Source organism: Salmo trutta, chromosome 7 (assembly GCF_901001165.1).
Source record: "Salmo trutta chromosome 7, fSalTru1.1, whole genome shotgun sequence".
NCBI classification, from domain to species: domain Eukaryota; kingdom Metazoa; phylum Chordata; class Actinopteri; order Salmoniformes; family Salmonidae; genus Salmo; species Salmo trutta.
The window spans coordinates 7290219-7318096 of record NC_042963.1 but is presented as its reverse complement, the minus strand read 5'-3'; the positions used below and the strand labels follow the sequence as shown (position 1 = coordinate 7318096).

The 27878-nt window shown below is 45.0% G+C and overlaps 1 protein-coding gene across 1 annotated transcript; it reads right to left on the bottom strand.

Moving 5' to 3' along the window:
* Positions 1 to 741: 741 nt before the first annotated feature.
* On the bottom strand, positions 742 to 24447 carry lonp2 (lon peptidase 2, peroxisomal). Its single transcript, XM_029757777.1, has 15 exons — positions 24092 to 24447; positions 22991 to 23243; positions 22365 to 22496; positions 22062 to 22184; positions 21199 to 21362; positions 18507 to 18601; positions 17705 to 17963; positions 14739 to 14880; positions 12836 to 12986; positions 12420 to 12546; positions 8913 to 9061; positions 7353 to 7486; positions 5917 to 6124; positions 5609 to 5799; positions 742 to 1846 (listed from the first exon to the last, which is right to left on the bottom strand). Exons 1-15 carry the CDS (start codon positions 24322 to 24324, stop codon positions 1616 to 1618), a joined length of 2592 nt encoding a protein of 863 aa, XP_029613637.1. The 5' UTR covers positions 24325 to 24447; the 3' UTR covers positions 742 to 1615.
* Positions 24448 to 27878: the final 3431 nt, after the last annotated feature.

Sequence of the window (27878 nt, the reverse complement as noted above, 5' to 3'; positions counted from 1 at the left end):
TAATTTCCTACCGTCTGTAAACTGTTAGTGTCTTAATGACCGTTCCACAGGTGCATGTTCATTAATTGTTTATGGTTCATTGAACAAGCATGGGAAACAGTGTTTAAACCCTTTACAATGAAGAGCTGTGAAGTTATTTTGATTTTTACAAATTATCTTTGAAAGACAGGGGCCTGAAAAAGGGCCGTTTCTTTTTTTGCTGAGTTTATATGCTGCTTATTCTGTTTAGGTGAAAGTGCTTGTTTCCTTCCCAGTCCTCATTCAATCAAAGCAGCAATTCGATTTAGTGTACAGTGACTATAGTAGAGTGAACATGACGTCCATAAGCGTTGGAACCGTCGTGGGATTTCATTACTGGTGTGTTGCTGTGTGTTCCAGTCATGATTGACAACACAGGGTAGTTTCCTCTCGTGATGGCGTCATAGACGAGGCCTTATTTTCCCTTCCCTGAAACGTACCATAGTGTTAATATTTACAGTAGGCTACTATTGTCTGTCGTTGGTTTCTAGTCATATTTTCGTAGCTTACTCCCGTTGGGCCCAAAGGAAGACATATATAGCCTAGATGCTGGAAGCAGCAGGCATGCTGTGGTGGAGCTTGTCTTGGCTCATCGTCGTTGTAGAGCAGAATGATGATCCACACCCTGCTGTTGCTAAGACGGCTGCATCGCGCTCTGCTGATTCTCAACCACATTCAACAGAGTACTTTCAGTACGTCACACACGCAAATTATGCAATTTAATATTTGTATTGAAATTCTTTATTTTCATTATGCAACTGTTGTTACAGAGCTATTTAGTGAGACTGTATCCCTTAGGGGTATGACATAGTACTGTGCAATCACGCTCATCCTGTATCCACACATAAAATCCATTGTAAAGCCATTCCAGCAGAATTATCTGGATATTGAGCGGACCTCTGATGCTGATGCCAATTATGAAGCCTCTGTAAACCTCATTCAGCCGTTAAATCTGAGGTACATGAACAGCATGGTCAAGGTCACCGGCCTTATTATTCAAATGTACGTAGCCAGAGCTTTTACAGCAGAGCAACTGGAACAACTATCACTGACTAGTAGTGTACAATTCACATAAGTCCCACACTGTGGATTCTTCAGCCAGTTCCCAGAACAACCCAGTGTGCAGCAGACACAGTAGAACTAAGTGATTGATGGTCTGAACTCCACCAGGATCAGACCAGTCAGGTCATAAATGTTGAATGTCAGATCCAAATCCGCAACACCATGAAGGAAAGGCGACAGGTGTTACAAGGGAGGGCACTACATTTCAACCTGTCCTCTTTGTGTGAGAAAGTTTCAACTCATGAACTTAAGGAAAGTGTTGAAGTAGACAAAGAACATGTTTGTGTCACAGAGGCCTCCTTACCAACAGACTAGTAACACCCACACCCTCTTTGATAACTGCCTGTTTATGCATCTACCACAAAGAATGTGGTCAGTGTGTTTCTGCCTCATACAAATTAATGTATGGAAGATACAATGTGCTATGTGCTTTCCATATCCACCAGGAAGATGAATGGGAGTTCCTGTCTATTATATGTTAGTCAGAGTGTGAAATAGACCGTCTCTGTGAGTGGTAATATTACAGGGACCCATCTCACAGTTTGCTGACAATGTGTGGTAGAGTGAGAGGGTTGGACATTCCGGGGAACCCCCCATCGAAGGCTGCGTTCAGGACCTCGTCCAGGTTGCTGGCTGTTACAAAGTCCAGCTCCACCCGGACGTTAGCTGGGATCTCCTCCAGGTCCTTCTCATTGCGCTTTGGGATGATGACGCGCTTCACCCCGGCCCTGTGAGCTGCCAGGACCTTGTCCTTGATCCCTCCCACCTGCAGACAGAATTAGGGCTGGCACAATTACCGTATAACTGACGGTTATGGATGAAGACAGTCATGAAAATAAAATAACCTTGAGGGTTTTTGGGAACAAACTGCTAACCGAAGACGGGACGACCGGGCATTTGTGCGGTCGAGTCAGTTTCTGAGATAACATGGACTCTTAACGTGATGAAACTTTGTTGCCCCTTGCTGAAACAAGTAAGGTGTTGTAGCAAACAATTAATAGAATGGGCTTGGAACCTCTAAACCTGGCTATTTCACTGGTAAACTCATGGCTACACTCGCAATGTCTTCCTGGTATTGTGCTAGAATAATTTCCATGGTAATGTAGAACGCTCATTCAAATGATAACTGTAGGGGTGAACGACTCCAGGATTTTTGGAGTCGTCTCGGCTGCGCACCACCTCATTATTGCAGAGTCCTACTAGGAACACAAATGTTGCATTCTAAAGAGGACTGCATGAGCATGATGCTGCCCATTTGCTTATCAACTTATAAAAGGCCTATTTTGTTTGAATATAGATGTGTATGAAGTAGATTATTTCAGCTGTGTGCAGCATTGACAGATTCCCATGGGATGATATGGCGCACTCTCCACGCTGATAAGCCTATTATTCTTTGCCGTGTTATATGCCCCTATTCGGACGGGACTAGTATTGATAGAGATGTTGGTCATGTAATTATTATGAAAGCATGTGCGTTATTCCAGAGGACGATTCACACAGGATTCATTTTTTCAACATTTGTTAAAAAATATATATTCAATTGACTTATGACTGAAGCCTGGAGCGGAGGTTTGTATTCTAGCAGTGAAGAAATGTCAACGTCATGTCTAGACGATAACAGACTACACTGATAACTCGTGCATGGCTGCTAAATGTATAGGTCTCCCCATCATGTTTACATTGAAGTGTGATCATAATCCTTATTTTAGCAAGCCATGGTAGACTTACCTCCTAATAAAAATGCCCCAGATTGTGCTGATTTGAGCTGCTGGACAGTATTTGCACTTGAGATGTGTTTATGCATGAGAAAGTGAACTTGCCATTTCCAAAAAGTTTAGATCAGTGGGGAATCGGGGATGCTCTGCTTTGCCATCTATTGACTAACTAGGACATCAACAGCCAGGGTTTCATTAAATAAGCTGTAGGCACAATACCTTTTTTCGCCCATTTAGGTGTAATTAAACTGACGTTTTTGGCGATGTTCAACTTCAATTCACTGGCACAATTTAGAATAGCTTAGCCCTAGGCCTACTCATTGATGTACAGTCGTGGCCAAAAGTTTTGAGAATGACACAAATATTAATTTTCACAAAGTCTGCTGCCTCAGTGTCTTTAGATATTTTTGTCAGATATTACTATGGAATACTGAAGTATAATTACAAGCATTTCATAAGTGTCAAAGGCTTTTGACAATTACATGAAGTTGATGCAAAGAGTCAATATTTGCGGTGTTGACCCTTCTTTTTCAAGACCTCTGCAATCCACCCTGGCATGCTGTCAATTAACTTCTGGGCCAAATCCTGACTGATGGCAGCCCATTCTTGCATAATCAATGCTTGGAGTTTGTCAGAATTTGTGGGTTTTTGTTTGTCCACCCGCCTCTTGAGGATTGACCACAAGTTCTCAATGGGATTAAAGTTCTCAATGGGAGTTTCCTGGCCATGGACCCAAAATATCGATGTTTTGTTCCCCGAGCCACTTAGTTATCACTTTTGCCTTATGGCAAGGTGCTCCATCATGCTGGAAAAGGCATTGTTCGTCACCAAACTGTTCCTGGACGGTTGGGAGAAGTTGCTCTTGGAGGATGTGTTGGTACCATTCTTTATTCATGGCTGTGTTCTTAGGCAAAATTGTGAGTGAGCCCACTCCCTTGGCTGAGAAGCAACCCCACACATGAATGGTCTCAGGATGCTTTACTGTTGGCATGACACAGGACTGATGGTAGCACTCACCTTGTCTTCTCCGGAAAAGCTTTTTTCCGGATGCCCCAAACAATCGGAAAGGGGATTCATCAGAGAAAATGACTTTACCCCAGTCCTTAGCAGTCAAATCCCTGTACCTTTTGCAGAATATCAGTCTGTCCCTGATGTTTTTCCTGGAGAGAAGTGACTTCCTGCCCTTCTTGACACCAGGCCATCCTACAAAAGTCTTCGCCTCACTGTGTGTGCAGATGCACTCACACCTGCCTGCTGCCATTCCTGAGCAAGCTCTGTACTAGTGGTGCCCCGATCCCACAACTGAATCAACTTCAGGAGACGGTCCTGGCGCTTGCTGGACTTTCTTGGGCACCCTGAAGCCTTCTTCACAACAATTGAATCGCTCTCCTTGAAGTTCTTGATGATCTGATAAATGGTTGATTTAGGTGCAATCTTACAAGCAGCAATATCCTTGCCTGTGAAGCCCTTTTTGTGCAAATATCCTTGCCGGCAACCATGGTTGACAGAGGAAGAACAATGATTCCAAGCACCACCCTCCTTTTGAAGCTTCCAGTCTATTATTCAAACTCAATCAGCATGACAGTGTGATCTCCAGCCTTGTCCTCGTCAACACTCACACCTGTGTTAATGAGAGAATCACTGACAAGATGTCAGCTGGTCCTTTTGTGGCAGGGCTGAAATGCAGTGGAAATGTTTTTTGGGGATTCAGTTCATTTGCATGGCAAAGAGGGACTTTGCAATTAATTGCAATTCATCTGACCACTCTTCATAACATTCTGGAGTATATGCAAATTGCCATCATACAAACTGAGGCAGCAGACTTTGAAAATGTATATTTGTGTCATTCTCAAAACTTTTGGCCACGACTGTAAACTATACTTTTGGTGAATTTACGAGGTATTTCAAGACAAGACATTGCGAGATACAGATTATCAAGTCATAGCCTATACGCACGGTTCCGACTGTTTGCCTGCCCCTCTTGCTGGCTCGCCTGCTCTTTCTCTTCACTATGAAAGATGCCAGTGTGTGTTCAGTCTTCGGTCTGTTGCATGTTTATAGCTTAGCCTACTTATTGATAACCCCTACTTTAGTAAATATGCAAGAAATTGTGAGATACACCTACACAGTACTGCGAGATACAGCTTTAGATTACCGATGCATGGCTCTGACTGCCTGGTGGCCGACCTGCCTACCTATGTCTGGCTGTGCCCTTCCCCTCGCTCACCTTCGCTAGCTCGCCCTTTCTTTGCTGTGAAAGATGCGTGAGTTTGTGTTCTCTGACGTTGCCTATGGCAACTAGCCTAGTCAGTCTCCTCCATTACAAAAATACTGAATCTTAGGGGTCGATTCCACTACGCATGACACCCAGAAATTCGAGTCGACGGGCAAGGAATCTATTATTTTGTAGTGGACACCCCACCACTAGTTAACTGCTCATGCAATGGAATGTATTTTGTAATGTCAGTTGAGTTGAATCAACAAATCACAGCACATATTGATGGGTACACTTCCTGATTTTACTTCCTGCTTTGTTCATATGGGTACACTCACAATGGCCGCCAGTCCACCCATTATGCCGTCATTGACTTGAATGGGGACGCGCAATCTATTTATTCTATTTCTACTGCAGCACATGCAGTCCGGAGCGGAGGAAAGGAGAAAATGTGCATTTAATATGCATTTAGATTACATTTTTTGTTGCTATTCACACAGTTATTTTACGGAGATCATGGTAATTTGGCTGGCCAATTACAGTCATCCAAAATTCCATGACCGTCACAGCACTATGCAGAAGTGTAGTTGCGTCTCACCGGCAGCACCAGGCCTCTCAGAGTGATCTCTCCAGTCATGGCCACATCAGACCGTACCAGGCGCCCACTGAACAGCGAGGCCAGGACCGTTACCATGGTGACTCCAGCCGATGGGCCGTCCTTTGTGACTGCTCCCGCTGGGAAGTGCAGATGGATGTCTGTCCCCTCAAGAGGATCTGAACCACCGACCACTACATCAGACAGACAGACACACAGTCCTTCAGCCGTCATTGTGTATTGCTTTGATATGGGCGTAAATGAGTAGCAAAGCTAAGACAAAATGCATTTTGTTCTGTGTCTTCACTCACTGTTGGTCAGCTGGTAGGTCTTGGCATTGCTGCGCAGCCAGCTCATGGCCAGGTGGGCAGATTCCTTCATAACGTCACCCAGTTGTCCAGTCAGGGTCAGCTGGCCCTCACCCTCCATGCGGCTGGCCTCCACAAACATGATCTCCCCTCCCAGGGGGGTCCAGGCCAGGCCGACGGCCACGCCCGGCAGTGTCAGACGCTCCGACACCTGGACACGACCAGGGAGAGGAACACAGTCATCTACACTGAGTGTACAAAACAGGAAAACCTGCTCTTTCCATGACCTAGACTGACCAGGTGAATCCAGGTAAAAACTATGATCCCTTATTGATGTCACCTGTTAAATCCACTTCAAATCAGTGAAGATGAAGGGAAGGAGACAGGTTAAAGAAGGATTTTTAAGCCATGAGACGGATTGTGTATGTGTGCCAAAGAAAATATTCAAGTGCCTTTGAACGGGGTATACCAGGCGCACCGGTTTGAGTGTGTCAAGAACTGCAAGGCTGCTGCATTTCTCACACTCAACAGTTTCCCATGTGTATCAAGAATGGTCCACCACCCAAAGGACATCTAGCCAACTTGATACAATTGTGGGAAGCATTGGAGTCAACATGGGCCAGCATCCCTATGGAACGCTTTCAACACCTTGTAGAGTCCATGCAGCAACGAATGTATGTTATTCTTAGGGCAAAATGGGGTGTGGGTGCAACTCAGTGTATACACACACCTAGATACTGGATCTTTAGTCATCTACACATAACTACTATATTTTTAGTCATCTAAACACTGAGGTGTGAGTAAGAGTATTGGGTTTACGATGTTTTAAAACTAGTTGTAGTCCTCAGTATCCTATGCTCAGTGAGGACTAGAAGAATGTTGTGGTCTGCCTTCCCTCCAAATAACCCTCCTTCTCCTCTCCCTGCTGTACACACAACACAGGCACATTCCAGTCCCCCTGTGAGAGCTCGAGAGCCCCTCACCCGACCCCAAATCCCATGGGTATGAATGGAATGCTAAGCTACATTAGTAACATAAGTGTGTACTTTCTCTAGCACAGCTACACTGCTTTAAGCCTGCAGAAACAGCAACCTAATCACAAGTTGGCACATTTAGGTGCATCTATAGTACACTAGAGTACTCTTTTAAAGTTGCACCCTTCAAGTCTGCCAACTAGTACGGTTATAAGTGCATGTTTATAGTTCTCTCACTTGCTCAAGAGGACCAATGTTAGGGGTACATAAGAACACTTTGGCTTTAATTCTGCATGACAAGGCTTTTCTATACATGTGCTTCCCACAATAGAGAATCATCCTGCTGTAATGGCGGCAATCTGCAGTGTCATCAGCATAGTAAATGTTTCTCTCTCCAGTGCATCAGTCTTCCCAGTGCAGTGGTGTGTGTTGGGCCAGACAGTGCCAACCCCTACCCTCTCTCACCTCCATCTCAAAGACGTGTGGCCCCAGTATGTCTTTCAACGCAATGTGGTCGATGACGATGGGCATATCTGGGGGCGCTGCCATGTCTGCCGACACCCCGTCAGGCTCCTCTCCCCTCCTCCCTCGCTTCCCCTCTGACACACACACACAAGGTCAGAGAGAATGAGAACATAGAAAGCAGGTGAGCAAATTATAGAGATGAATAGAAATATTAGCAACAGCAAAAGTTCATTTGAGAGGTTGAAGGAGGACGTAAAACAACAAGGTGTGTGTTTGTGCACATAGTGCATGTCTGAGTGGTTGTTCTTGTGTGCGGTACACAACACAGCCTCCCCAGACCTCTTATTATGCACATGCTGATCACTGGTCATGTGACCTGACTACCAATGCAATGTGGATGAGGAGCATGGTGTTCCCCTCAACAGAGCTAGTCCATTCAGTGGCAACACTACACTGCAGCACAACACTATTTTACAAACACTTAATGGATAGTTAAAGGGGGGGGATATCTGAGGGCAGTCTTTATGGACTGACATATCTATGTAGTGAGTGAATGTGTAATATAAATCAGCTCTGACAGTCCCTCTTTGAGCCGTCTAGTGCCATGAAAGATAAAACAAAGCGAGGGATGAAACGAAGGATACAACCAGGGGAGAGAGGAGGGCAAAGGAACAACAGCCGTGCTCCTAACTGGTCATGTGACAGCTGTCATGAGCCGCCAGTCGTGGAGCAGCTGGTAGAGAAAAGACAGACACAGACCCCCCCCCACAGCGCGCACACACTCCTCCTCACAACTCTTTGTTCGGTCTGCCAATAATGTCACCGTTACCTGGCAACAGACAGCCATTTACACAAAGAGCAGAGGAAGAGTGTCATTCTCTCTTTTCATCTGCTGCTGTTTTGCAGTGGGAGTGGTTACACAGAAGGGAGGGGGCAGTCCAATTCTGTCTCAATAGGGCAACAGAGCCATAAACCCCCCCCCCCCACTCTGGCTGTGTTAACTGCCAGTGTGATTTCTCCTGTTACACAAGAGCTGCTGCACAGAGACACTGGGGGAGGGAAGGCAGGGGGCATGTGGTCGTGAGGCCGTCTGTTAGCAGGATTAACCCCCCCCCATACCCTTCAGAAGGGGGATGGCGTGTCTGTGTGTACTGTGTGTGAGCGTGCGTGCCTTTATGTTTGAGAGGGCATTGTGCATTGGTCAGCAGATTTTTGGCCAGGGACTGCACAACCAACCGGCAGTGTGAAAGTGTGTGAGGTGACGGTGCTCACTGGAGGGAAGGAGGGAGCACCTGGTAGTGTACATAGTATGATATAGCCATGTCGGTTCCTAACAACTCAATTAGCTCCAGCCTCCAGGGGCAGATATTGTGATTCCACAGCTTGTATGTGGGGAGTGCTAGTCTGTATTTATGCAGAATACAGCAGGCCACTGAGGCACTGCTGAGTCCAGCTCACCACTGCAGTATGTTTGAGGGCAGGGCCTGATACTGTAGCTGTGCCAGTCAGTCAGTCCCCCCTCCCACCCCACAGAGTGGCTTTCCCCTGCTGGTTTTCTACCTCCGTGCTCAGCTCCCTGGGGGGTGCTCTCAGCAGGCGCGGCCTCTGATTTGGTAACAGTGTGACCCTCTGCGACCTTCACTGCCACTGCTCGACAGATCGCACCGATCTTCCTCTCCAGGGAGCGGACACCGGCCTCACGAGTGTACCTGCGTGCGCACACACACACACACACACACACACACACGTTCCGCTATCACCAACCATTATGGTTAAAAGGACAGTGTAATGTGAGTGACAGTTTGAGACATCACAATCTCCCCCCTGGCCCTGCTGATAGGTGCTGGCCCCATCTGCAGCATGCTCTGACCACCTTTCTCCTTGTTCGTCAGCCTGACAGCCCCAGTGGCATTCTGTCTTCTTCTATGTATTATTCTAAAGATTTGGCATGGGCCCTCAGGTCCTCAAAAAGTTCTGCAGCTGCACCATTGAGAGCATCTTGACTGGTTGCATCAAGATGCGCTACAGAGGATAGTGCGTACGGCCCAGTACATCACTGGGGTCGAACTCCCTGCCATCCAGGACCTCTATACCAGGCGGTGTCAGAGGAACGCCCTAAAAATTGTCAAAGACTCCAGCCACCCCCAAGTCATAGACTGTTCTCTGCCACCGCACGGCAAATGGTACCGGAGCGCTAAGTCCAGGACCAAAAGGCTCCTGAACAGCTTCTACCCCCAAACCATAAGACTGCTAAATACACTGAACAAAAATATAAAACGCAACATGTAAAGTGTTGGTCCCATGTTTCATGAGCTGAAATAAAATAACCCAGAAATGTTTCATACGTACAAAAAGCTTATTTCTCTCAAATTTTGTGCACAAATTTGTTTACATCCCTGTTAGGGAGAATATCTCAAGGCATATCAAGAAGCTGATTAAACAGCATGATCATTACACAGGTGCACCTTGTTCTGGGGACAATAAAAGGGCACTAAAATCTGCAGTTTTGTCACACAACACAATGCCACAGATGTCTCAGGTTGAGGAAGCATGGGATTGACTTGCTGACTGCAGGAATGTCCACCAGAGCTGTTGCTAGATAATTTGTTCATTTCTCTACCATAAGTTGCCTTCAACGTCTTTTTAGAGAATTTGGTAGTACGTCCAACCGGCCTCACAACCACATGTAACCACGCCAACCCAGAACCTCCACATCCGGCTTCTTCACCTGCAGGATCGTCTGAGACCAGCCACCTGGACAGCTGATGAAACCGAAGAATTTCTGCACAAACTGTCAGAAACCGTCTCAGGGAAGCTCATCTGTGTGCTCATCGTCCTCACCAGGGTCTTGACCTGACTGCAGTTAGGCGACTTCTGTAGGCAAAGGCTCACCTTTGATGGCCACTTGCACGCTGGAGAAGTGTGCTCTTCCCGGATGAATCCCGGTTTCAACTGTACCGTGCAGAAGGCAGGACAGTGTGTATGGCGTCGTGTGGGCGAGTGGTTTGCTGATGTCAACGTTGTGATCAGAGTGCCCAATGGTGACAGTGGAGTTATGGTATGGCTATAAGCTATGGACAATGAACACAAATGCATTTGATCGATGGCAATTTGAATGCACAGAGATACCGTGACGAGATCCTGAGGCCTATTGTCGTGCTATTCATCCGCCGCCACCTCATGTTGTTTCAGCATGATAATGCACAGCCCCATGTCGCAAGGATCTGTACACAATTCCTGGAAGCTGAAAAGGTCCCAGTTCTTCCACGGCCTGCATGTCACCCATTGAGCATGTTAGGGATGCTCTGGATCGACATGTACGACACACTGCGTTTCAGTTCCCGCCAATATCCAACAACTTCACACAGCCATTGAAGAGTGGGACAACATTCCACAATCAACAGCCTGATCAACTCTATGTGAAGGAGATGTGTTGTGCTGCATGAGGCAAATGGTGGTTACACCAGATACTGACTGGTTTTCTGATCCACACCCTACCTTTCTTTTTTCAAGGTATCTGTGACCAACAGACACATATCTGTATTCCCAGTCATGTGAAATCCATAGATAAGGGTCTAATACATTAATTTCCATTGACCGATTTCCTTATATAAAACTGTAATTGGTTGCGTTTATATTTTTGCTCAGTGTAGTTAACCAAATAGCTACTCGGACTATCTGCATTGACCCTTTTTGCACTAACTCTTTTTGACCACACACACACACACACACACACACACACACACACACAGCTACTGTCTATTATCTGTCTTGTTGCCTTTACCCCTACCTATATGAACATACAAAAGTATGGACACCCCTTCAAATTAGTGGATTCAGCTATTTCAACCGCACCCGTTGCTGACAGGTGTATAAAATTGAGCACACAGCCATGCAATCTCCATAGACAAACATTAGCAGTAGAATGGTCTTACTGAAGAGCTCAGTGACTTTGAACGTGGCACCGTCATAGGATGTGCTCTGTTGCAACACTCACTACAGAGTTCCAAACTGCCTCAGGAAGCAACGTCAGCACAATAACTGTTCGTCGGGAGCTTCATGAAATGGGTTTCCATGGCCGAGCAGCCGCACACAAGCCTAAGATCACCATACGCAACACCAAGCATCGGCTGGAGTGGTGTAAAGCTCGCCACCATTGGACTCTGGAGCAGTGGAAACGTGTTCTCTTGAGTGGTTTATCACGCTTCACCATCTGACAGTCCGATGGACGAATCTGGGTTTGGCGGATGCCAGGAGAACGCTACCTGCCCCAATGCATCGTGCCAACTGTAAAGTTTGGTGGAGGAAATATAATGATCTGCGCTGTTTTTCATGGTTCGGGCCAGGCCCCTTAGTTTCAGTGAAGGGAAATCTTAATGCTACAACATACAATGACATTCTAGACGATTCTGTGCTTCCAACTTCGTGGCAACAGTTTGGGGAAGGCCCTTTCCTGTTTCAGCATGACAGAGCCCTGACCTCAACCCCATTGGAACGCCCAACATCAGTGCCCGACCTCACTAATGCTTGTGGCTGAATGGAAGCAAGTCTCCGCAGCAATGTTCCAACTTCTAGTGGAAAGCCTTTTCAGAAGAGTGGAGGCTGTTGTAGCAGCAAAGGAGGGACCAACTCCAAATTAATGCCCATGATTTTGAAATGAGATGTTCGACGAGCAGGTGTCCATATACTTTTGGTCATGTAGTGTATCTACATCAATTTCCTCGTACACCTGCACATCGACCCGGTACTGGTACCCCATGTAATATAGCGAAGTTACCCTTGCTCATGCGTAATTTTCTATAAAACATTTGTATTTATATTGCATTGTTGGGAAGGGCCTGTAAGTCAGCATTTCACTGTTTATCTACACCTGTTGTTTACGAAGCATGTGACAATAAAAATGTACCAGTGGGTGCCCTCTGTGACCCGTCTGAACCGGTCTGGCTCTGGTAATCTCCCCCTTCTGTCCTGCTAGAAAGATAGTCACTTCCCTCCTCTCTCTGACCTGCCACTCTCCTAGCGTGTGTAAAGCACCCCTGGCGTAGGTGTGAGTGTTTGTGTTCGTACTTGCTAATGATGTCCTGGGTGGTGTCCTGAGGTATCTGGAGCTGTTGGGGGGTGAGTCCATGCTGTTCTAGCTGATGGGGAATCAGGTGGCGATGAGCTATCTCCACCTTCTCCTCCTGAGTGTACCCTGAGAGGACATCATACACAGATCCAGAGAATGTAACAAACACCTCTTCCTGACAGGTCATTACCATATTTATCCAGGCTGACACCACATCAATCTCGGAGGGGAACTACCCACTGTGTCTTGGGGCTACACCATGACGTGTGCTATGAATGTGTTAATAACCAGTTATTAATGTGTTAATAACCAGTTACATTGATTCTACATAAATCAATGGCCAAGACAGGTACTTAATGCCCCTTCAGCTGACCCCTCTGCCCAACAAGATGACCCTTGACCCCTGGCCTCTGACCTTGCACCTGGAGGACCTCCATCCTGTCCAACAGGGCCGGAGGGATGGTGGCCGTGGAGTTGGCTGTAGCGATGAACAGGACCTGGGAGAGGTCGAAGGCCACGTTGAGGTAGTGGTCTGTGAAGCTGTGGTTCTGCTCTGGGTCCAGAACCTGGTGCGAGTCAGGCGGACACAGAAGAGACTCAGTATTAGGAGCACAGTTAACACACAACAACAGGAATGCATATTTCATTATACTCAACTGGTTAGCAACCATTACTAATGAGCTGCATGTCTACCAGCTGCAGATGTAGAAACATTTACACTGTGTGTGTCTGTGTATTGTTGGTTCAGACTTCACACTGCCAGGGGCAATAAACAAATCATTCTGCTTTGCTTCCTCCCCCACATCCCTTCTCCTCCTCCCTGCTCTGCCTCTCTCTATCCCTCTGGGTGCCCAAGCAGAGAGAGAGGAAGAAAAATAGAGAGAGAGTGAGAGGGAAAGTGGGAGTAAGAAGGTGGAATGTTGAATGCAGCAGAAAAGTGGACCTGATGTGTAATTCTGTGACTGAGCCTGAAGTTACGGTTTGGCTGTGATGTGTTCTGGAAACACTGGCACCCACAAAGCAGTACTACATTACCACGCAGGGCTACATTACCACGCAGGGCTACATTACCACGCAGGGCTACATTACCACGCAGGGCTACATTACCACGCAGGGCTACATTACCACGCAGGGCTACATTACCACGCAGGGCTACATTACATTACCACGCAGGGCTACATTACATTACCACGCAGGCCTACATTACCACGCAGGGCTACATTACCACGCAGGGCTACATTACCACGCAGGGCTACATTACCACGCAGGCCTACATTACCACGCAGGGCTACATTACCACGCAGGGCTACATTACCACGCAGGGCTACATTACCACGCAGGCCTACATTACCACGCAGGCCTACATTACCACGCAGGGCTACATTACCACGCAGGGCTACATTACCACGCAGGGCTACATTACCACGCAGGGCTACATTACCACGCAGGGCTACATTACCACGCAGGGCTACATTACCACGCAGGGCTACATTACCACGCCAGTAGATAAATGGATTAAAGCAAACAAAGGGACAGAGGGAGCATGTGGAAGCATGCAAGACGGCTTTTGAACTAGGAGTGTGTGAAAGTGTGTGTAACAGAAAGAGACAGTGTGTGTGGCATGTCTAAGTAGTGCGCACCATTTCTACTTGGGGGTCAAGCTTGGACTTGAGGCTAGTGGGGCTCTTATTGGAGCTAGCCGTAATCCATTCCCAGAGATGAATCTTCTCCTGGTATCAGCAAGGCTATCACACTGCTGTAGATAGGTAGGCATCCTGCTCACCTAAACATAGCGACTCGCATCTTCAGGACATTACACTAACTGAATTTGAGACTCCCCACATACATTCAGTGGTGAGTGAGTGTGTGTGTGTGGACACTATAGTGCTCATTTGTCTCCATCCATCACTGTGATGGGGATTCTTAATCCCTCCTCTCCCATTGTGTTTCCAGGATGTGAAGTGGGACAGTGATGCACCATAGGAGCTGATAATTCCAGCAGGAAGTGGAGCAGGGCCAGGTGAACCAGCCCAGGTCACAGACCTACCTCCAGGGGACTACTGGGTCTTTCTAGAGATCAGACAGGTGTTGACTTCTTACATGCAGACTTATTTGATACGACTTGTTTCCTCCATCCTCCTCTATATATAATCTACGTAGAATCTTGTCTCTCTCTCTCTGCCTGCCTGTCTGGATGAGTCTCTGTCCATCTCCCTGTATCACTCAATCCTTTCCTATCTCTTCCCCTTTGTACTCCATATTGTTTGTATCAGAGACCACGAAGCTGCCCCTTGTTCTGGTGGTCCCAGGTTTCTCACCTCCAACAGGGCAGAGGCGGGGTCTCCCTGCAGACTCTTGCCTAGCTTGTCCACCTCGTCCAGCAGGAAGACAGGGTTGTTGACTCCCACCGTCTTCAGCCCGTTGATGATGCGGCCAGGCATGCTGCCCACGTAGGTTCTCCTGGAGACAGGGAGCGAAAGGACATCATGTCAGACAGAGAGACCAGTACATAGAGGACAGAAAATGGGGTGCAGAAAGGAAAGGAGGCAAAAGGAGGAAGAAGAGAGGGATAGATAAGGAGCACAGAGGAAAGAAAATGCAAGCAAAACAAGAAAGGTGTGCAGCGAGATAATGATAGGACGGAGAGAGAATCAATGGAAGGAGAAAGACTAAAAACAAGGAAGCCAAACAGGATGCTTAAACAACGTGCTGGACCATGTATATACAAACATCCTTGATCACATCTCTGTTCCTACTCCCAGCCTACAAGCAGCAACTCAAGAGGGAGCCACCAGCACAGATAGTGAGGCACTGGACAGAGGGGGCCGCCTCAACACTGCAGGACTGATTTGAAAATACTAATTGGAATATTTTCAAAGATTCATCCACCCAGGACTCATCCATCAACATTGTGGAATATACACTACATGGCCAAAAGTACATGACCGCTAGTCGAATATTTCATTCCAAAATCACGGGCATTAATATGAAGTTGCTATAACAGCCTCCACTCTTCTGGGAATGCTTTCCACTAGGTGTTGGAACATTGCTGTGGGGACCTGCTTCCATTCAGCCACAAGAGCTTTAGTGAGGTCGGACACTGATGTTGGGCAATTAGGCCTGGCTCACAGTCGGCGTTCCAATTCATCCCAAAGGTGTTTGATGGGGTTGAGGTCAGGGCTCTGTGCAGGCCGGTCAAGTTCTTCTACCCCTGATCTCGTCAAACAATTTCTGTACGAACCTCGCTTTGTGCACAGGGGAATTGTCACGTTGAAACAGGAAAGAGCCTTCCCCAAACTGTTGCCACAAAGTTGGAAGCACAGAATCGTCTAGAATGTTTGCTGTAGCGTTAAGATTTCCCTTCACTGGAACTAAGGGGCCTAGCCCAAACCATGAAAAACAGCCCCAGACCATCATTCCTCCTTCACCAAACTTTATAGTTGGCACTATGCATTGGGGCAAGTAGCTTTCTCCTGGCATCCGCCAAACCCAGATTCGTCCGTCGGACTGCCAGATGATGAAGCGTCACTACAGAGTAAGGCGTTTCCACTGCTCCAAATGGCGGCAAGCTTTACACCACTCCAGCCGACGCTTGGCATTGCGCCTGGTGATCTTAGGCTTGTATGCGGCTGATTGGCAACGGAAACCCATTTCATGAAGTTGCTGACTAACAGTTATTGTGCTGAAGTTGCTTACAAAGGCAGTTTGGAACTCGGTAGTGAGTGTTGCAAACGAGGACAGACGATTTTTACACATCGACTCTGCACTCCTTGTATATAGCCTCGTTATTGTTATTAATTATGTTATTATTTTTATTTGCACATTCTTACTTTAACTCTGCATTGTTGGTGAAAGGTCTCGTAAGTAAGGATTTCACAGTCTACACCTCTTGTATTCTCCATATTTGATTTTAATTTACACAAACACTACACCACAGCACACAAACACCATGTAAGGTGGAACCAGCATGGACCTAACTCACATCCCGGCCCCACACTTATATGGGTAAACACATGCGCTATGCACACCTGAAACCACATCAAAACACACAACAGGCAGCTTCCTAAACTGCAGTGGTGGGTGGTGTGGTGTCACAATTGATGCATGAGACTAGAGGCTGGGGGCTATGGATAAACTCAAGAGACTGGCTGAGAGACACAGGAAGGACCTGCTGGCTGAGATGTCATCGTCCCGCCGAGTCTCCATAGTGACAGGAGAACCATTTGAACATGAAAGATTACATCATGCTTCCACTCCTATTTTCCCTCTCAGGATTACTCCCATTGCAGAAATTCGACGAGCGGTCATGTACTTTTGGCCATGTAGTGTATACTGTATCCAAAACATTAGGAACACCTGCTCATTCCAGGACAGACTGACCAGGTGAAACCTTTGATCCCTTATTGACGTCACTTGTTAAAATCTCTATTTATACCCCGTTTTCTCCACAATTTTGTGGTATTCAATTGGTAGTTACAATCTTGTTACATCGCTGCAATTCCCGTACGGACTCGGGAGAGGCGAAGGTTGAGAGCCGCGCGTCCTCCAAAACACAACCCAACGGCACTGCTTCTTGACACAATGCCCACTTAACCCGGAAGCCAGCCGCACTGTGTCAGAGGAAACACCGTGCACCTGGCGACCGTGCTCCACTTGTTAAATTCACTTCAATCAGTGTAGATGAAGGGGAAGAGACAGGTTAAAGAAGGATTTTTAAGCCTCAAGACAATTGAGACATGGATTGTGTATGTGTGAAATTCAGAGGGTGAATGGGCAAGACAAAAGATTTTAGTGCCTTTGAACGAGGTTTGATTGTAGGTGCCAGGCGCACCGGTTTGAGTGTGTCAAGAACTGCAACGCTGCTTGGTTTTTCACACTCAAGTTTTCTGTGCGTAGCAACAATGGTCTACTACCTAAAGGACATCCAGCCAACTTGACACAACTGTGGGAAGCATTGGAGTCAACATGGGCCAGCATCCCTGTGGAATGCTTTCTTTACCTTTCCCTGACGAATTGAGGCTGTTCTGAGGGGAAAATGAAGTGCAACTCAATATTAGGAAAATGTTCCCAATGTTTTGTAAACTCAGTGTATATGTATCGTCTGTATAGACTGCACTTTTCTACCTGGATCTTTTGTCTACTGTTGTTGACCCACATCTGTCTCCACCTATCAACCATGACCACTGGTGAGTTACAGAAAAGGCCTCACTCAAGTTGAACTACACAGCTGCCTGCCTGCCCACCTGTTAATCCCCACCTCCGTTCTCTGCCCTATCCAGTGTACCTGTGCCCGCGGATGTCAGACTGGTCACACACCCCTCCCAGGGCGATGCGGTGGAACTCCCTGCCCAGGGTACGGGCGATGGAGCGCCCCACACTGGTCTTGCCCACCCCAGGCGGCCCCACGAAGCACAGGATGGGCCCCTTGAGGGTGCTCTTCAGCTGCCTCACAGCCAGGTACTCCAGCACTCTCCTCTTCAGCTTCTCCATGGCATAGTGGTCACTGTCCAACAGCACCCGTGCAGCATGGATATCAAGACAGTCTGCAGAGACAATGAGGATCAGGGTTTAATTCCAACACCGTGAATATTGCCAAAGACCTTATCTAATGTCAACCAAGTAATTCAGATAACCATTCATCTAGATTGTAACAACAAGTATTGTTTTATGTTGCTACATGACTAAGCAGACATATGGTATGGACTCCCCTGTGTGGTAATGCTGAATCATATAAGCAAATGTTCCCAATACTCTCAAACTAGTGTCTAATGACTGGCTATAGAGGACAAAGCAACCAGTGTCAAAATATGATATTGAGCTCCCTCCAGTGGTAGAAGCCTTTAATTCCATTTTGAACAGAGTTCAATAGAGAGCTGTGGTGGACTTCCTCGTGGTACACTTTGGTTTCTACCCATCGTCCCAAAAAAATGCCCTATCCCATTACAGAGATGTTCAAGGTATAACGTGCATATGATGTGCTCTGCATGTATGGATATGTACATTTCTAAGTTCAAAGAATAAAGTGTAAATGAATAAAGAAATGAACCTGAGATTGTAGTGGTGTCATGGTGGTGTACTGTGCATACCTGTGGTACTTTTGCTCCAGGGCAATTCCACCATAAGATCCAGGTAGTTTCGGGTGAGAGCGTACTCTGGCATGGACTGGGGCATCTTCTTCAATCTGTGTAGATTATCATACAGTGCCGTCAGAAAGTATTCACACACCATTGCTTTTTCCACATTTTCTTGTGTTACAGCCGGAACATAAAATGTATTACATTTAGATTTTGTGTCACTGGCCTACACACAATACCCCATAATGTCATGGGGGAATTATATTTTTAGAAATGTTTACAAATTAATAAAAAATGAAAAGCTGATATGTATTGAGTCAATAAGTATTCAACCCCTTTGTTATGACAAGTCTAAATACATTCAGGAGAAAAAATGTGCTTAACAAGTCAAATAATAAGTTGATTGCATGGACTCACTGTGTGCATTGATAGTGTTTAACATGATTTTTGAATGACTATATCTCATCTCTGTACCCCACACACACAGATAATTGCAAGGTCCCTCAGTCGAGCAGTACATTTCGAAAGCAGATTCAACCACAAAGACCAGAAGGGCACCTATTGGTAGACATTGAATATCCCTTTGAGCATGGTGAAGTTATTCATTACGCTTTGGAAAGTGTATCAATACACCCAGTCACTACAAAGACACAGGTGTCCTTCTTAACTTAGTTGCCGGAGAAGGATTTCACCACAAGGCCAATCGTGACTTTAAAACAGTTAGAGTTGAATAGCTGTGATAGGAGAAAACTGAGAATGGATCAACAACATTGTAGTTAATCCACAATACTAACCTAATTGACAGAGTAAAAAGAACAAAGCCTGTACAGAATAAAAATATTCCAAAACATGCATCCTGTGTGCAATAAGGCACTAAAGTAAATCTGCAAAAAATGTGGCAAAGAAATGAACTGTCCTGAATACAAAGTGTTATGTTTGGGGCAAATTCAACACAACACATTACTGAGTACCACTCTTCATATTTTAAGCATGGTGGTGGCTGCATCATGTTATGGGTATGATTGTCATCGGCAAGGACTAGGGAGATTTTTAAGGATAAAAATAAACCAAATTCAGCTAAGCACTGGGAAAATCCTAGAGGAAAATCTGGTTCAGTCTGCTTTCCAACAGACACAAATTGACCTTTCAGCAGGACAATAACCTAAAACACATGCCAAATATACACTGGGTTTGGGGACACAAACACACACAATGCATAGTCCGGGTAGCCATTTGATTAGCTGTTCAGGAGTGTTATGGCTTGGGGTAAAAGCTGTTGAGAAGCCTTTTGGTCATAGACTTCGCGCTCCGATACCGCTTGCCATGCGGTAGCAGAGAGAACAATCTATGACTGGGGTGGCTGGAGTCTCTGACAGTTTTTAGGGCCTTCCTCTGACATCGCCTGGTATAGAGGTCCTGGAGGGCAGGCAGCTTAGCCCCAGTGATGCATTGGGCCGTACGCACAACCCTCTGTAGTGTCTTGTGGTCGGAGGCTGAGCAGTTGCCGTACGAGGCAGTGATGCAACCAGTCAGGATGCTCTCGATGTTGCAGCTGTTCTCCTGAGGAGGAATAGGTTCTGTCATGCTCTCTTCACGACTGTCTTGGTGTGTTTGGACCATTCTAGTTTGTTGGTGATGTGGACACCAAGGCACTTGAAGCTCTCAACCTGCTCCACTATAGCGCCGTCGATGAGAATGGGGGCATGCTCGGTCCTCCTTTTCCTGCAGTCCACAATTATCTCCTTTGTCTTGATCACGTTGAGAGAGAGGTTGCTATTCTGGCACCACCCAGCCAGGTCTCTGACCTCCTCCCTGTAGGCTGTCTCGTCATTGTCAGTGATCAGGCCTACCACTGTTGTGTCATCTGCGAACTTAATGAAGGTGTTGGAGTCGTGCCTGGCCATGCAGTCGTGTACAGGCATGACCAAGATAACATTGATTGTTCCTTGTTACAGTTGATGTTGCCATGTTACAGTTGATGTTGCCATGTTACAGTTGATGTTGCCATGTTACAGTTGATGTTGCCATGTTACAGTTGACTTAAATATGCTTGAAAATCTATGACAATAATTGAAAATTGCTGTCTGGCAATGACCAACAACCAACTTGACAGAGCTTGACAAATCCTTTAAAGAATAATGTGCAACTTGTTTACATTCCAGGTGTGGAAAGCTCTTAGAGAGACTTACCGAGAAAGACTCACAGCTGTAATTGCTGTCAAAGGTGATTCTAACATGTATTGACTTGGAGTTGAATACTTATGTAAATGAGATATTTCTGTATTTCATTTTCAAAAAAATGTGCAAACAATTCTAAAAACATGTTTTCACTTTGTCATTATGGTGTATAGTGCATAGATTCAGGCCTTTACACAACAAAATGTAGAATAAGTCAAGGGGTATGAATACTTTCTGAAGGCATTGTATGTAATCAAGATGTATTAGTGTTTTATTTTTCATTAATTATTTTACAAATGTTAGAATTTTTCTTCCACTTTGACAGAGTATTTGTGTAGATCGTTGACAAAAAAAATGACAAATACATTTTTATCCCATGGGTTGTGAATTCTTTCTGAAGGCATTGTTTGTGTCAATGCCACTACTATGGACATATACACACATACTGTACACACACACTGCAAGTGTTCCCAAATAACTAGGAAGTCTGAATTCATTGGAATGTAAGGTAAATAAACTGTGGGTACCTTTTGAGCTCTTTGAGACAGACACGCAAGGCAGGCTGTGGCATATTCGCTCCTTTAACCTTCCTCTCCAGGACAGCTGTGTCATCACCATCCTCATCCTCACCCTCTTCATCCAAGGAGAACTGATGACCAGGAAGCACACCGCCTTTACGTACAGCCAGCACCTGAGAGATAGGGGAGGGAAGAGTGCCAAGCATGAGGCATACTGTATAATCTCTGCATTTCAATTCTAAGCAGGCACTGCCTCTGATCTTCTAGCATGCCCACAAGTGTGACACTTTTTCCTAGAAGAAACGCTAACAGTTGAGTAGTCTTTGTCATTCAAGCGTCAGCATGCTTCAGTTCGGCTGGCGGCTAAGCGAATAGCCAAACTGAACGAGTGTGCTTGCATACTCCCTTAAAAGACCTTCGCTAGAAAAACGAGAAAAAAAGTGACAATAGTACTGTTTGTCCCCTTTGAGAAGCCGTAGCCAGTATACACTTCCTCAAACTAGTTAGAATTAATCTAAGATAACATAAAAATGAGAGATTTCTTGAGTTTTTGCTGAGGAGATCTTGGTCAGGCAATTTTACATCTAACTGAGATGTTAGGTGCAGTATTTCTCAATTAAAAAAATGTGCATGAAAACAAGTCGTCTCTCGTTGAATGACAACAAAGACTTTATTGAAGAATCCCTACATTTGACCAATCACGGACGAAGACTTCGGCACCCGAACTTCGGCTGGCCTAGAGAAAAAGTTGTGTGTGCCAGAACAGACAAAAAAAAACCTTACTGGAGTCCAGAACGAACAAAAACGTTGTCATAATATATGCACAAACTCTTCCGAAGTCTTTTGGCTGGGAAGCATGCGAACGCCTTTACCCTTTTGTTATCGTCTGGTCTTAGTTTTCTGGTCTTCTGCAGCAGTTTGAGACCCTCAATCTGTCTGGTCAGCAGGGGAAGAGTCTTCTTAAAACGTTCCTCCAGACTCACTGCATCCAGAACCTGCATGTCCACATACATATCACTGTAAGTGTATAACAGAAAGCAGGAAGAGACGCATATAGCTGATACATTCATGCCCTTACACAGGGATGTCAATAAAAAAATATTTGACATTTCTAAAAACGACACATGGTACGTGAATGAACAAGCACCCACAGACACAGAAACACATTGCTCTACCTGGAGCTTCTCTTTGTTGGAGGTATGAATCATAGAAGCCAGGACATCAGGCAGGGTCTCCCTGGGGAGGCTGTCCAAGAGCCTTCTCAACTTGGCCACCACAGGAACAGACATGTCCAACATGCCTACCAACTAACACAGACACACAGAGAGGAAAGACAACATAGTGAAGAAACAGTACACAGGGGACAGATATGAAACATGGACAAGGGAGGAGAGATCAGAAATCAAGGTCTGTGTGTACAACTAGCAGTAAATCTGTCTATGTAAACACATACCATGACATACATAACATAGGTGGATAATATTCTGTACATTTACAGAAGAGTAGCCTAGCCTATTACCCACATTGAAGGAATCCTCATTGGCTATGCTAAAAGAACATAAAGCTATAGCTTCTGGTCCTGTGTGGCTCAGTGAGTGTGGTGCTAACACTAGAGCTGTGGGTTCTAGTCCCGATGGGGTCACTTACTAAAAATACATACATTCACGGTTACTGTAATATTAGTGGCTTTGGATAAAAGCATCTGCTAAATGGTATATTATTTTTTATAGGACACACTTTTACTGTAGATTATATTACTGAACGTCAGGGATGCTGCTCCTGCATTGTCTGTCACACCCACCTGCACAGCGGCCTGATAGAACCTCTTGGACAGCTCCCCCAGCTCTCCCTCTGGCCCGGCTGCCTCAGACATCTCCTCTGGGCTGGTGTACTGCTCCAGCTTATCCAGCTGCTCCACCTCAGCCACGGGGAAGGGCCCCTCCTTCAGCAGTTGGGCCACGCGGAAGCGACACAGCCCTGTGATGAGCAGTGTGTAGTGGGGCTTGGGCCAGTTACTGCCCACGACCTGCACCGCCAGCCCCGCCGTGCCAATACTAATAATGGAGCGGTAATTACAGAATGGTATGAGGCGAGGAAAAACCTAATCGTCCCTCCCAAATGGCACCCTTCTCCCTATACAGTGCACTACTGTTGACCAGGGCACATAAGGCTCTGGTCAAAATGTAATTAGTGCACTATGTAGGGGAAAGGGTGCCACTTGAGTTGCAGTCTCTGACCATAACATCTACAACACAGCTAGTGTACAGACAGTCAAAGCCAAAAGAGTAAGATATATGATTAATGTTGTGCCAGAGAAAATTGTGAATTATCAATATGATTTAACATTGGCGTCCTACTTCAGTTGTTGCAGTTATTAAAGCATAGAGGGACACATATTGCTACTTAGTAACCAGTGAACTAACATGGATGTATCCTGCTAAACGCAAGGTTAAAGTCCATCTGAAGTTCAAACGACCATTCTAGAACAACTTACAGGAGAGCATGGGGAAAAAGTTGAAATTACACTTTCAAAAATGTAAACCATGATTTGGCTATCAAGTTAGTCCTATTTCCAAGACTCAATTAAAGGAATTCTTAATAAGAAATAATATAACATCGCTTACTGATAGCACCACCATCGTAAACATTTCGAAACATTCAAACAACATCCTGTGCTATAATAGGCAGGACATGGCATAGTTCCCATTGAGTGAAGTTGAAGTACACTAGCTAGCTTTTCTCAATGTGACAGTGGTTGTTGTACAGCTTGCTAACTTAGTTACATCATAGCTCGACTACCGCTTGACTACAACAGGTAGCTGTTAGGCCTGCACTTGGCAGGCACAAAGCCATTTTGAGATGTCATGTAAAATAGCAGAATTAGCTAACTACTGTTACCTACCTATGCAAAGTGGGGAGATCTTCAGTATCGTGTTCAGGATCTCGGGTGTTGGGTATCACGCCGATGATGGTGCTCTTCAGCGAGGTCCCCTTCAGCAGTCTGTTCTTCACCAGATGCATGTTCCTCGCCGTTTCAACACTGATCCGCATCGTCGAGCCCGGTAAAAGCACCCCTTCATGGGTCAACAGCAGAGGCAGTCGACTTGGGATTTGGATACCGCTGTTGGATGACATTATTTTATGTTTTCCCAGCTACCTATCTTCAGGTCAATATGGACAAAATGTATAGTACTTCTTTCTACATCGGGTGACAGGCTAGGGCGAATGTCAAAACATTGCAAACTACGGCGTGCAGTAGGGGACAAACGCCCTCTGCTGGCGTAACGCTCAATTGTCAGTGGAGTTTTCAGATGAGAGTGTTTCCAAATTGATACAGTACAATGTTGTTTCTTAAAACCTCTTAAGGATCCGCCCCTTTTTTTTCTAATGTTCGCCTAAAATGACATACCCAAATCTAACTGCCTGTAACTCAGGACCTGAAGCAAGGATACCATTTGAAAGGAAACACTTTGAAGTTTGTGGAAATGTGAAAGGAATTTAGGAGAATATAACACAATAGATCTGGTAAAATATAATACAAAGAAAAACCAACCGTTCTTTTATATTTTTTGTACCATCATCTTTGAAATGCAAGAGCAAGGCCAAAATGTATTATTCCAGCCCAGGTGCAGTTTAGATGTTGGCCACTAGATGGCAGCAGTGTATGTGCAAAGTTTTAGACTGATCCAATGAACCATTGCATTTATGTTCAAAATGTTCTATCAAGACTGCCCAAATGTGCCTAATTTGTTTATTAATACATTTTCATGTTCAAAATTATGCACTCTCCTCAAACAATAGCATGGTATTCTTTCACTGTAATAGCTCCTGTAAATTGGACAGTGCAGTTAGATTAACCCTATAAAGGTGTGCATCAATTTAACTTTGCTTCCAAAACCAAACCACAGGCGATGCATGTTAATGTTCAGACCGAGCGTTGAGGATCTTAACAAAACTCCCCCCTTCAAAAGACGCCTCTGTCCAATGACTCTCATGTGTAATGTAATAAAACTGAAAGTCATGATCAAGGGCTAGCCATCGGGTAGCCTGATTTCAGATGTGTCCATGTAAACAGGATTATTAGGGATGGATCAATATTTACAGAATGGTTCCCTGGAGGAAACTGGGTGAGGGTCATGCGTTTTCAATTTCAGTCAAGAGCATGGGTTAGTCTTTTTTTTAATCTAGTCTAGGGGACGGTCATGTAATTTGTAACTGATGAAATATCTATATTTTAGAATTAGTTCCTCATCTCTGATTCTCCGCTGGGCCCGCAATATCAAGTACACCGATAGGCTATTTAGTGTGTTCTCAATCAAATGATCCATAGCCTATAGGCTACAAAGTAAAGTTATATTTCTAAGATATCTGCTGGGATGGTGTAAATAAAACTAGGCTGCATTACACACTGCAATGGATACTCCAATCCTGATCTACTACTATAATAGATTTATCAGAGTTATTTATTCAAGTAATTTATAGTTATTGTTTTTTTGTTGTATTTATTATGGATCCCCATGGCAGCAGCTACTCTTCCTGGGGTCCAGCAAAATTAAGACAGTTTTTACAATTTTTAAAACATTACAATACATTCACAGATTTCACAACACACTGTGTGCCCTCAGGCCCCTACTCCACCACTACCACATATCTACAGTACTAAATCCATGTGTATGTGTGTGTATAGTGCGTATGTTATCGTGTGTGTGTACAGTATGCATGTGTCTGTGCATATGTTTGTGTTGCTTCACAGTCCCTGCTGTTCCATAAGGTGTTTTTTTATCTGCTTTTTTAAATCTAATTTTACTGCTTGCATGAGTTACTTGATGTGGAATAGAGTTCCATGTAGGCATGGCTCTATGTAGTACTGTGCGCCTCACATAGTCTGTTCTGGACTTGGGGACTGTGAAGAGACCTCTTGTGGCATGTCTTGTGGAGCATGCATGGGTGTCCAAGCTGTGTGCCAGTAGTTTAGACAGACAGCTCAGCGCATTCAACATGTCAATACCTCTCATAAATATAAGTATTGATGAAGTCAATCTCTGCTCCACTTTGAGCCAGGAGAGATTGACATTCATATTTTTAATATTAGCTTTCTGTGTACATCCAAGGGCCAGCTGTGCTGCCCTGTTCTGAGCTAATTGCAATTTTCCTAAGTCCCTCTTTGTGGCACCTGACCACATGACTGAACAGTAGTCCAAGTGCGACAAAACTAGAGCCTGTAGGACCTGCGTTGTTGATGGTGCTGTTAAGGTAGAGCAACGTTTTATTATGGACAGACTTCTCCCCATCTTAGCTACTGTTGTATCAATATGTCTTGACCATGACAGTTTACAATCCATGGTTACTCCAAGCAGTTTAGTCACCTCAACTTGCTCAATTCGTGTGTAGTGATTACATTTTTTCACTTTAATGTTATTTTATGTTTCTTCAGATAAAATATAAGTGTAGTTATGTCGTATGTTTTTCTTTATTGTATTGTAATTTGAAATGTAATAAAACATTTATTATAATAAAAAATAAAAATAAACTTACTAGAGCGTCGAGTGTGCGCTTTGAACGTTATGAATTTACGAACGGACAATCTGACAATACTCTGAATTTACGAACGCCCAGAGCGCACTCAAGAGTGAATTTAAGAACACGGTCTGTCTTTAGGGTCTGTCCCTACATGGCCATATCTCCACGTTCCAGCACTTGTTTACACAAGACAGACGGACCACCTGTGCTAATTGGCTATCTAGCATGCTCCAAAAACCTGTGTATAACGGAATAAGGCCACCAGAAACATGTTGTCACTGAAAAACACTGTTGGCTGCTACTGTGATAAAGATGGTTAAAACAGTGTACAGTAAGTGTGTATTTTGCATTTGTGAAATTATTTGGACGTGACATTAAAGTAAAGGGCTTTATGATTCTTGAACCATATCGCAATTAAGAATCAATTCACGTTTAGATGGGAGTATTTGGCTGTTTTGGCTGCCAGAGCCAGTCTACCTCTGAAAATATCAAGATCCTTGAACCATTAAGAATAATATATATATATATATATATATATATATATATATCTTTATTTAACTAGGCAAGTCAGTTAAAAACAAATTCTTATTTACAATGAAGGCCTACCAAAAGGCCTCCTGCTGGGACGGAGGCTGGGATTAAAAATAAAACATTTTATAAAAATATCAAAACACACATCACGACAAGGGAGACACCACAACACTACATAAAGAGAGACCCAAGACAACAACATAGCAGCAATACATGAAAACACAGCATGGTAGCAACACAAATCATGGTACAAACACTATTGGGCACAGACAACAGCACAATGGGCAAGGTAGAGACAACAATACATCACGCGAAGCAGCCACATCTGTCAGTAAGCGTGTCCATGATTTGAATCTTTGGATGAAGAGATGGAGATGAAACGGTCCAGTTAGTGTTTTTTGCAGCTTGTTCCAGTCGCTTGCGGCAGTGAACTGACTAAGGAGTCTAATGGTAGACACCTTAAAGGAGTAGTTCACTATTTTACAACTTGATGTTAGATATTTCCTCACCCGGAAAGTAGTCTATGGGTCAGGAAAAACTGTAATCCATGCTTCAGTTTCATTTAAACAGCTAACTTTAGCCACCGCTAAAGGAGGCTCGCTAGGCTGGTGCTAGCACATGTGCGGATCAAATACACT

Excerpts from the sequence above, each read along its gene's own strand:
- lonp2 (XM_029757777.1), bottom strand. The coding sequence starts at position 24,324 with ATGTCATCCAACAGCGGTATCCAAATCCCAAGTCGACTGCCTCTGCTG. Across the intron at positions 17,964-18,506 it reads CTGGAGCAAAAGTACCACAG|ACTGTCTTGATATCCATGCT; the intron begins GTATGCACAGTA and ends TTGTCTCTGCAG. Across the intron at positions 7,487-8,912 it reads CCAGGGAGCTGAGCACGGAG|AGGGGAAGCGAGGGAGGAGG; the intron begins GTAGAAAACCAG and ends TGTGTGTGTCAG.